Below are 12,135 nucleotides of genomic sequence, written 5' to 3'. Positions count from 1 at the left end.
ATTTGAAGCCCATCACTGGTATCTGGTCACGTCTCTCTATGAGATGACATCGAGTGTGGGAAGTTACATGTAAACAAAATTGCAATCAATCAATTTTCCAGATTTCTCTACAGATGTATACCTTCTTGAAAAAAAGAATATTCTTTCACTAAAAAAGTCTGTTTTATTTTAAAGTATTTTACCTTTTCTTAATATATTTTATTTGGTCAAAAACCATTTCACAGACAAGAATCCCTGCATGATACAATATCTCAAAAAGTGTGTGATTTTAGATACGATTTATTTTTCAATACATATAACAACATGAGATATATTGATTAAATAAATAAAGCTTTTAAAAATGTCCTATAAACTTCCCACTAAAATTGCATAAAATTAATTCATTTTACTTTCTTCAGCTGTTCATAAGTCATGAAAAACTGGTAAAAGAGTTAAGGAAAATATTGAAATAAATTTGATGCAGACACAAGTAAGAAAAAATAGAGCTGATCCAAAGAACTAAAAGACCACAAAAGTCTGGCTTTCACTAGTTAAACTAAGTGTAATAATATTGGTTTAATTTCTCAACTGGTTAAGGAGCAAGACCTCTTTCCCTATACATAAATTTGTTAAAACTTCAATGGTTGTTGAAAGTCATAATTTACCTATCATAGGCGTCGGAACCGGGGGGGCTAGGCGGGGCTTAGCCCCCCCCACTTTTTTTCCAAATATATACTTAGTATAGCCATTGAACATATCTTCGTAGGTTTAGCCCCCCACTTTCCACAGATACGTCTTAGTATAGGTTAAAAATGGGGAAAGTGGTGGTGTTTGGAAAAAAATATTTTGGTACTGAAGTTCGAACCTAACCCAAAGTATATTGATAAAAATAATTTGTATTTGTAACAGAAATATTATGAAGGATACAATAATATTCCATGGACCAAGTCTGACCCAAATGGGAACAAAACCTTTATAAAGAGCCATAAATCCCTCTGTTTTTGTCGTCTGCAAAGAAAAACGTGTTTGGATGGATAAAATAGGTCAATTCCCCAAAATACAGAAAATCTTCAAATTATTTATAATTCATTCTTGATGACTTTCTTTCAATGACCATGTAGAAACAAAATGATTGCAACATTACGTTTTTGAAATTGTCGCAATTGGTGGTAGGGCTTGTAAGTTTTATTAATTGAAGCTAAGTATATGGTAGACTCATAGTAACATTTACCTGTATAGCACAATCAATGGAAGAAGTATAGATCTTGGAAGACATAGTCTTTTCTCTTAGGTTTTTTTGGTTCATCATTCTTGTCTGTCAGATAAAAAAAAATCAACTGCAGCTTTCATAAAGCCTTTTGAGCCTTATCCTGTATATTGTAATGAATACTAAGTACCGTATAATTATTTTGCCTAGCACATCATATGTTGTAAACAATAAATAAATTCAGAAGAGAATGCAAGGCAAGCAAACTTGTATTTTACATCAGTTTCTCTATTGAAAAAAAAAAATAATTAAGCATCCTCTGCTACCTTATCTGCTATTATTTATATACAGAGAATGAAATCAATTTACATTAAAGCATGAATTCTTCATAATCAAAAATCATTTATGTGAAATAGAATATTTTGTAAAATTCACTTTGTGTTTTACTCTATTGTGTTACGGACTATCTGTAAAATATGCTATATCTGTATTCAACTGTATGGTGTAATAGAATTACCTACCTTAATTACATCAATGGGAGTAGAAAATATAGCACCAGCTAATCCTGCAAAAAAGCTTGATCTGTAAATAAAACAAACACAAAGGTACGTATATAAAAGGATTAAGAATTACTACATTCATAAGAAAAAAAAAGTTCTTCATAATTATTTGATACATGTGATTCTTCCTCAATTTATGCAAATAATGAATGTAAAACCAAATTTCTAAATATATATTATTACTTTATTGTATCAAACTAAATATTTTGCAAATAGATAATATGTCACAACCTTTATTAGGCTACTTGACTTTGTATCACCTATTCAAAAATTCTTTGTGAAATCATTTATAAAAGAGCAAACATGATTTACTGATTAAAAAGTCTTACATAAAATGGACTCCAACATTATCGTCAAAATACCCTGATCTAAGTATCCAGTATTTAGAGAAGTCATACACCGGAAGCTCCACACCAGCAATGATTGCTGCTCTCTGAGCAGTGGGAACCACTCCCTGCAGCATGATGATAATGTATCATTTATAGACATAAAACATTGCTCAAAATTTCCTGTTCCACCTTAATCTGGCTCTGCAAGTCCATCATTTCTCAATTCTATTTATATTTTTATTCTACCACCCCCCCAAAAAAATTCATAATTTAAAAGCATAAGATTTAGAAAACCTTGCAAGACTATATGATAGATGTAACCTGTTGCTTTAAAACTACTGGTAGACATTTTTCTAAAGGAATGATTTTCATTTATTCCTGTATGAGTTATCTCTCTTATCAGTCGCTCAATGTGTCTTAATACATGTAGCCTTAATGTTTTTGTTAAATATGGCTTTTTAGGCCCTTTAGACTTAAGATTGTGAAAGAAAAAAAAATTAACATGTATATGTACAATGCAATTAACACGAACCCTCCAAAGTCCTTTAATGCCTTCTTCTTTGTATATCCTTCCAAAGGCGCGTAACATGGATTCCTTGTCATTAATATCTGTCTTAGCTTGTAAGCGAACCTAACATAAACAAATCATATGTTAAAAAAGAATAAATAAAAAGAAAACAAATGCAGTGCAAACATTCTTTTCTGTCCAAGCGTCAAATGCTGGTGTTAAGTTATAACAAAAATGAGTTTCAATATGATGCAAAAAAAACCCTCTTATTTTATTCCCTCAGTATTATAGAGAATAGCACGAAATTACGAAAGTTTGTCCAAATCTTTGAAAAATAAGTTACAAGTTCTTCAAAACAAAACAGTAAGATTTATTTTAAATCTGAGTCCTAGAGCCAGGATCAATTGCGATATTTTAGATTCAATAAATACACTGCGTGTATCTGATCATGTAAAACAGTTAAGACTAAATCATGTCTTTAACATCAATCATAGCCTAGCACCGAATTATTTAAATGAGAATTTTAATAGAAATAATAATGCTACTAGGGGAGCGTTCAATTTTAATTATCATGTACCCAGGGTTGGAGCATACAATGATTCAAATTTTTATTATCAAGCCATTTTAAACTGGAATTCTCTTCCATTGGAAGTAAAAACTACAGCCAATAGAGCTATACATGTAGTTTTAAATCTGCTGTCAAGTTGCATCTTACACAAGAAGCTCGAAGGATGGAAGAAAGTATTTATATCTAATATTTTTATAAGGGAATGAAACTTTTTAAAAATAATTGGTATTAACCTGAAAATGTGAATATGTATATATATGTCAAATTATTTTATTCAGGCTAGGAAAATTATGTAATCCTCAATTTTATTTTTTATTTTTTGTCCATGCTGTCTTAGTCAATTAATTATAATCAACTTGTACCATCTTAGGACCCCACTGGAAATAAGCATGTTTTATATATTGCTTTCATGGGTTATACTAGGCAAAGATTGATTAAAAACATGTTTGTGTTGTATGTGATAAGATCATCTGTATAATTATAATGATAACTGTGATAATACCTGGATTGATACTGTAGTTTTAATGTGATAGCTATATGTATGAGCTAGAACTTTTAAGTGATCCCTAATTAATTTATGAATGTAATTTGTATTATGATTTGTAATGAATTTGACTCTTTGCCTGAATAAACACAATAATAATAGCATGATCTTGATTGTTTTAGCATCTTGCCTTTAAGACATCAGTTGGATTGGCTATTGCACTTGACACAATTCCAGCAACTATTCCACAGCAAACATTTATAAATAATGTAGACTCTGGAAAAAAATTGTATAGGATGTAATTGTTTTTTTGACATTATTAACAGTCAATTCTCGAATTATCGCCATTCGATTCATCGCCATTTTCGCAATACCGCCATGATTTCCCAGGAACGTTTTTCCTGCTATATAAAATTCTCTTTATAACGCCAAATTCGCATACCGCCATCCGCCACCCTGTTTTCACAACAAACGTCCATTTTTAAGTGTCAATTATCTCGATATACCGCCACAGGTGCATGTGGTCAGTGAAGCGCGGCTAATTAGTTGACGCTATTCCTGTTGTAAAGCATGCAAACACAGACAAGGTACATGCAATTAAGTAATTAAACAAGAATTAGATAAACAATAATTTTAACATGAACTGTTATAATAATTTTGTTTTCTGTTTAATATAATCATTTAGTCACAGCTTCGCCACGAAAGCGGTCATTGTTAAAATACGCCGATAACGGTATTATTTTGATGATCTTTGCTTTAAACAGTGCAAAGTTTGCTGGAAAAAATATTTATACGGTATAAATTGTGAATGTTTCATTAACAGTGATATATACCATAAACAATGAATATATTCAAGAATTCATTTTACTTACTATCGGCAATATATCAGTCAACGAACGTGCAGATTTACATTCATATACAAATATTTGTCTTTATTTCATAATTGCACATTTTGTTTTAGCGAAATTGTACATTTAAAAAATTACTTGAAGTATTTTCAATCAGAAATATGTTTTTATATACATGTACATGTACATGTAATGATAAGAATAGAAACGCTAAATGGTATTTCTAAGAACGATAACTCTACGTCGTTTTCTAAAAGACGGGAAATTCAATTCATCGCCAAATTCGTTATACCGCCATGATTTTTAAATTACAAAAGGTGGCGGTTTATCGAGAATTAACTGTACTTAATTGTTGTAAATGTAAGTATAATGAAACATAATTAAAGCATGAATGTAATAGAGTACATCTAGGGGAATATTAAACTGTACCATATTATACGCTAACAAACTGTATAATTATCATTCAATATATATTATTATATAAATATTGCATGTAGCTGAGTGTAACACAGAAAATTTTCAACCCAAGAAAACCAATGTCAACTGAGATGCAATATTTTTTTATATTATACTTTCATGTAAATTACTTGAATCTGATTGGTCGAGAAACATTTGTTAAAAAAACACTATTAACCGCTAAATGATGAAACCACACCCTCCAGCGTAGCAGCAGTCAACAGTGCTTGACAACGGGTGATATTCCATAAAATAGCGACTGTGCAGAATTTATGCGCGCAATGTTCACTGTTATGTGTATTTGTATAAAACATTCAGTATAATATAATAAATATTGCATGTAGTTGAGTGTAACATTAAAAATTTTCACCCCTCGAAAACCACTGCCAACCTCGGCTGCACCTCTGTTGACAATGGTTTTCTTGGGGTGAAAATTTTCAATGTTACACTTAACTACATGCAATATTTATATAATATTTCATGGTGGTCATGAATATACAACTTCTGATTAAACAGGTTTACCTTGCGGATTTTCAACTAACATGGATTTCAGTGAATGGTAAATTCCAATTTTGATTGTCCCATATGTGGCTTGTCTCAGAATGGCTGGCGATATTCTACAACAAAATAAATTTCGACATCAAAATTCCAATACTAAGTAAGTGAAATATTTCAAAGAAAGATATTTCATTCAGATTTACATGGTTGAAAATGGGTTATTGTAGTATGAGTTTAAGAAGTAGTTGAAAATGTATAAAGTTTGACAGCAAATAACATGGGATAAAAGGCAGATGGAAACATTATATAATTTTTTCATTCCATCAAAAAACTCAGGTGAGGAAAAAAACCTTAGAACTTTACAAGTAAAAGTAATAAACAACTTTGATTGAAACTTTTTGGTTTTTCTCTACTACCTATATAAAAAACAAAAATATCATTTCTATGTTTATTTTTACTCGACGTCTTTAAATTTCTATATTGCAAACATTCTTTTTCTTACATGTACATCAAATAATTTTAATTTTCAAACATTATTAATTAAATTATTACGTTTCATTCAACAGTCAACACAAATAAATCTAAAAAGATATAATCTAAAGACTCAAAATTTATGATTTGAAATCAATTAAAAGGTGGGTTTTTTTTTCATTATACCCTGAGTAGAGAGCAGAAAGTCCTTCCTCTCGAAATATTCTCAACATGGCATGAGTCATCCCTCTGTATCGAAGCTCAGATAACCGAGCATCAATTATCTGCCCCTGAATCTGCAGTCGCGTCTTTGTTGTGTCAATAGGAAAGGTGCCTGAAAATATCCGTGTTTATAGTTTGAATTTGTGGGGTGGGGATGTTAAGTGTGTTATGACTTTCAAGTCTGGTATACGTTTGATAATCTATTACCTATCTCTGCAGTTATGGATGCCAGGCCTCCATATACAAATGGTCTCCAATCACCCATGTTGTCACCCCTCTGTACAACTGCCACAAACAGAAATTATGTTAAAAGATAAAACAATGTTGAAATATTGAATAAGCACCTAATTCTAACATTGGACCACTGGTTAACTGTTGTAAGCTTATTGGACATCAACTGGAACTCATGTGTAATATTATTGCCACCTTTCATCAGGGTTTCATGAGGATTTACTGGGTTGGTGTCTTTGAAGAAGGAAGGAATGTCGTGGTCAGCAGGGTTTAAAATTGACACCCATCAATTTGCGACTGGAAATCAAGTAGCCCACATGGCGATAGAAAATTTACGCTAATAAATATTGGTTTTTCAATTTTGTCAATGTTTAAAAATCACGGTTTCATGAAAATTTCGTAATCAGTAAAGTGCTTTATATTTACCAGTGAGAAGTACTTATACTTAAAGCGTCTGAATAATTGTGATAGACACAATGTGGCATCGATGTGTCAATGAGCCCAACAAACAAAAAAGTATCTTTGTTGTGTCTGTGAAAAAACCTGCCATGTGCTTGAATATATATAAGTTTAAGAACCATATCAATCTTTTTAAACAACAGAGTTCAACTTCAAATTTAGATAAGTTGTGCACAGTGTTTCAGCATATGATTAAAAAAAAAAACAACAAAAAATGTGTTTGTATTTTTATTCTAGAAGATATAATTTGTGGGCCACCTTGACCCACATGGCGATCAAGGATTACAAGTTAGTTTAAAACCCTGGTCAGGTGGCCAGATAGCTCAGCAGACAGCTGGTAAACCACCTGACTGGGGAATCAGGAGGACCAAGTTTGAATTCTGGTCTGGTCCATCACATTTACCATTACAGACCTATTTTTCACTACAACCCTGACTTGCAATTGCACTTGGAAATCCTGTATGGGGCAATAGATCGAATGATTAAAATCTGAGTTGTCATTCTTCGAAAGGTGAAAGATAAATTATATTTAAGGAGGAAGGAATGTAATAGGTTGAGTTACATGGATTGTAGATGAACATGTAAGCATGGGTAGTGACTTAGGCCTTAGCTAACCCTGCAAGTAGACAAGTGAAGCAACCTAGGCCTCAGTTAGGGTCTTGTGTTTGATTAATTACTAATCTACTATAAATTTCCATCTTTCCTTTTACCAGCTGTTTACAGTAACACATGCAAACGATATGCCTGCTGTATGTCCATAGAAGTTACAAGGAGATCAAAAGAGTTCAAACTGTGTGACAATTTTTTAAAAGTGTTGAACTGCTTCAGTCTAATGGTTACTGAACTCCTTCTCTTCAACAATATACGCCACGGAAAGTGATGTCAGATTGATTTCTATTACAGTTAGGCCTAGATAACAAGGAGTTCAACAGGTAGTTTATGACAGGAAGAGTGTCCGATAACATGATAATTGACTCAAATGAAAACGATCCATTCAGGTCGAATTTCCTCGGTCTCTAATCACGGCTTATTATAATCATAATAAGAAATGCAAACACACACAAACTTATAACTCCTACAAAGATACCTACGTGTCTTTTCTATTGTGTTGTCGACTTATCGCTCACCATCCTGATTCAAACAGACATACCACGGTCAATATTTGCCTACCCTACCGGCCTACGTGCCACATGTTATCGAGCAGACGCTGCAGACACGAACGATAACTCTTGTATGTTTGTCACGGTCACGGTGGCCAGTGGTACGCTAACTCTCGATTCCCGCCCACATTTTACTGCCATTTAATTCAAGATTGGTGACAATTTGGCCATAAAATCTTTGTTTGATACAAAAAACAATTCAGTGGTAATTGATTAATTATTACCAGTGCTAAATAGTAAAATATCCCTAATTTTAGCTCTTGAAATTTCAACTGAAATCGGGCTGTAAAGCATCATAATATTCTGAAATAGTCTTGGTTATGAATAAATGTACATACAATATTTATACATATTTAAAATATATATATTCCTGTATGTACAGCGTATTTATTTGAATACAAATTAATACATGACTTGAGGATGAAAATTTTGTTTGAGAAATTGAGATATTTCTATCTCATAACATATAATTCTCATAATTGTTACAGACATTTCAGATGCAGAATTTTTATAATTAATTATAAAATTAATTTGTTTCACTGTTATTTTTATATACATACCTCATATTTTTAATTTTATGGTGTGAAAAAAAAATATTGATCTTTCTATTCACCATATCAAAATTTCTCCATTACCATGCATGATTATACACACAATAATGTATAATCATGCATGGTAATGGAGAAATTTTGATATGGTGAATAGAAAGATTAATTTCTGAAAGAGTAAGCAGCACTTTAAACCTAAAACTATTTTCCATTTACGTTGTTAATTAAAATCAGCGATGACATTAAAAAAATAGAGAATTTTGGAGCAGAGGGATGTTTCATTTTAAAAGGTAATGAATAAAGCTACGTGTAGTGCTTCATGTTGATATTTTTCAGAAATTCTAGTTATATAATTCAAAGAGAGAAAAAAAAAAATCAAAATTCAATGCTTACATTAATGACGTCATATTCAATATTTTTTATGTTGTGAATGTCTGTTTTACACAGAGAAAACGGTGCAAGATTTGTCAAAATTGACAAAAATATTAACCATAAATGATTTATTAGAACCATTAACAGACATATTAATTTCCTACAATCCGTTTTTACTGTCTTCAATCACATTCGGTGTATTTGATAAATACAATGTGTCATTTATTTGAATGAACAAAGAGATACTTCAATATCTTTAATTTAATGGCTGACTTAAGGAATAAATCTACCTGGTCTAAATTGATTTTAGATTTAATTTGGTGCACTAGGAACAACAATTAATCGTTGCGACGTGAGAGTGTCATTTAATTCAGCTTTTGTAATCGATATGATTTTTTTTAAATCAACAAATCGTGATTAAGTATTTCTGATGGTTATGCCGACTTTATTTCATTTTTTTCTAAACTTGTTTTTAAACTAAAGAACAAAAAGTATTTATAGAATCTGTACTAGTCTTATGTACAAAATGTAGTAAAATAAAGAAGGGTTTCATTCAAATTTTCGATATAGTTTTTCTGTTATTTGAATTGTTGATTCGAAATTCGCACTTTAATTTTATAAAAACCAGTACATGTATATTAGAATATACTGAACACAATGGAAAATGAAAACAAATACCCTTTATCCCATTGTCACTTACTCAAATAAATAAATAAATAAATAAATAAATAAAATGAAGGAAGAATAAGATTTTTTTTAATTATGTAACAAAAATTAAGAATTAATCTTTCCCTTTCGAATTCATTTTAGAAATTAAAAAAAGCCAGTTTATAGATATTTTAGTTCCCTATATGCATAACGAAAATGAAAAAGGCCAGGGGTGAAAAACCTGAACGAAATGTAGATGGAGAAATAAAGGTGTTTTAATTAACTTGACCTTTAAGCTCACTAAGAATTTAATGTCCTTATTAAAAGGTTCATTGCTTACGAAGAATTTAACTCACCACAAGAAAACATCACACGTTATTCATGATAATGAATCTATGTATATTTGCATCTTTAAGAACACAGCATTTTTCGTAGATGAACAATGATGATACAAAGCGATGACTGGCATTTTTCATATGACAAAGGTGATGATAACAAACAATGATCGATATCAAAAAATCCATAACCAATACGACTCTGTCAAGGACAAACAAACTGTTGTTAAAAATTTTTAAAATAACACTTTGGGTCATGTTTTAATGAATAAAATGAATAAGTTTCAGCGCGTAGTTTTTAAATTTTTATTCAAAGTTGCACAAAAATGGAATTTGCAGTGAAAAATATTTGCATAAAATAATAAGGATGGTTTCAGAAGGGTAGAATTTGAAGGTCACAGATGTTTTAAAATTTCTTTAGATTCTAGAAATTTATGATTTGCATCATTTGCAATGAAATTAGGTTCAAAATATATATACCAATCAAGGCATCCATTTTTTGTTTGTATCACCTGTCCTTAATAGGGCGTAAGACACGACCTCTTGATATTGCAGAGATACTAGGTTCAGTTATCTAGGAGGAGTTTAAAAGCACTCCCTGTTGATATCCCCTGTGAGCCCCATGAATTCATCAAGGATGCATACAGTTGTCAAATCTAGTTTAAGAACAAATACCTAGCATCAGATCTAGCATATAATATGAAGCAAATAAGCCAAAAAGTGTTAAGAATTTACTTTCAGACTGAATCGTCTACGGGTTTTCCCCCTTACCCGATCATGACAGAGAGCAAACGACAGACCCCGTGTGACCGGTCGATAGTGGATGCTTACTCCTCCAAGGCACCTGATCCCACCACGTGATGGTTTAAGTGACCTGTGTTAGCTCTGCTCCTTATAAGAATTGATTCCATTAAATTTTGAGAATGATTGCTATTTGTTTCTTTTTTCATATTTCATGAACCTATTAAAAAGTCTTCTTTACATCACAGGGAGCACTGATATAAAAGATTAAGTCGAAAATTACCCTAAAATAAAAATGACAAACGGACCGACAGACCCAAAATATCTCCCATTTTCAGCGAAAGCGGGGGAGAATCAAGTAGTATATAAAGGACCAGGGTTTCTATCCCATAAATAGAATGTTTCAAAATAAAGCTCTCGGCATATCAAACTCTTGATTTCTGTAAAATAAGGAATTTTGTTTACTTTCGGCAATAAAGACCGAGTACTGTCGATGGTACTAAAAAACTTAGTATAGCATAAACCCCTCTACGTCACACAAAATGATCATATAGTATCTCGTAGATTTCCTAAAGAATATCACAAGGGAAATGTATTCATCAAAAAGATGCTTGAGTTTCTGATTGACAATATCTATGTTGTTTTTGGAGACCAGGTCTTCCAACAATCTATTGGAATTCCCACGGGTACCAATTGCGCCCCGTTATTAGCAGTCCTATTTTTGTATTCATATGAAGAAGAATTTGTGCAAAACCTTATGCGTGAAAAGAAGAAAACACTTGCTCTGGCCTTCAACTCGACATTAGATATATCTACGACGTATTGTCAATTTAAAACAATGGTAATTTCCAATATTATGTCGATAAGATATATCCTGCTGAGTTTGAGATGAAAGATACCACAGAGTCTGACACATCTGTTTCATATTTGGATATTTTACGTGAAAAGAACGTTATTGGTAATTTAACAACCAAGCAGTATATTAAACGTGATGACTTATCTTTTCTATCGTCAAGTTCACTTACTTATGCAGCAATATACCTTCATCACCGGCATACGGGGTTTATACGTATATCTCAGCTGATTCGATACGCAAGAGCATGCTCTACGTATGAACAATTTATAAAACAAGGTAAATTATTGACAAACAAGTTGATGAAACAAGAAAATTCAGCAGTTTCGTTTAAAGTCATCATTTCGTAAGTTCTATCATGGTCGATGCAATGACCTTGTCAGCAAATACAATTTATTAATGAGTCAAATGCTGACTGACGTTTTTCGTGGTTATTGCTAGTCCATTATTTATACACTGAATTGACGACGGATTTTCCCGTTATTTCCCGATCATGACAAGGAGCACATGGTGGGTGTGACCGGTCGGCAGGGGATGCTCACTCCTTCATGGCACCTGATCCCACCTCCGGTGTTTTTGGAGGTCCTTGTTTGCTCTGCTCCAGTTTTGTATTGTTTTATGTACTTTTGATCTTGAATACTGATCGTTATCTCCATAT

General features: G+C 32.0%; 1 protein-coding gene across 1 annotated transcript; it reads right to left on the bottom strand.

Moving 5' to 3' along the window:
- Window positions 1–263: 263 nt before the first annotated feature.
- On the bottom strand, window positions 264–8,099 carry LOC134246341 (kidney mitochondrial carrier protein 1-like). Its single transcript, XM_062728690.1, has 11 exons — window positions 7,908–8,099; window positions 6,338–6,415; window positions 6,095–6,242; window positions 5,462–5,556; window positions 3,826–3,911; window positions 2,608–2,706; window positions 2,076–2,200; window positions 1,708–1,768; window positions 1,211–1,294; window positions 907–987; window positions 264–419 (listed from the first exon to the last, which is right to left on the bottom strand). The coding sequence occupies exons 2-11, from the start codon at window positions 6,393–6,395 to the stop codon at window positions 381–383; spliced, it is 876 nt and encodes a 291-aa protein (XP_062584674.1). The 5' UTR covers window positions 6,396–6,415; window positions 7,908–8,099; the 3' UTR covers window positions 264–380.
- Window positions 8,100–12,135: the final 4,036 nt, after the last annotated feature.

Source organism: Saccostrea cucullata, unplaced genomic scaffold, assembly GCF_032062105.1.
Source record: "Saccostrea cucullata isolate Sc308-1 unplaced genomic scaffold, CSIRO_AGI_Scuc_v1 ctg22, whole genome shotgun sequence".
NCBI lineage: Eukaryota > Metazoa > Mollusca > Bivalvia > Ostreida > Ostreidae > Saccostrea > Saccostrea cuccullata.
This window is presented reverse-complemented; position numbering and strand designations above follow the sequence as displayed.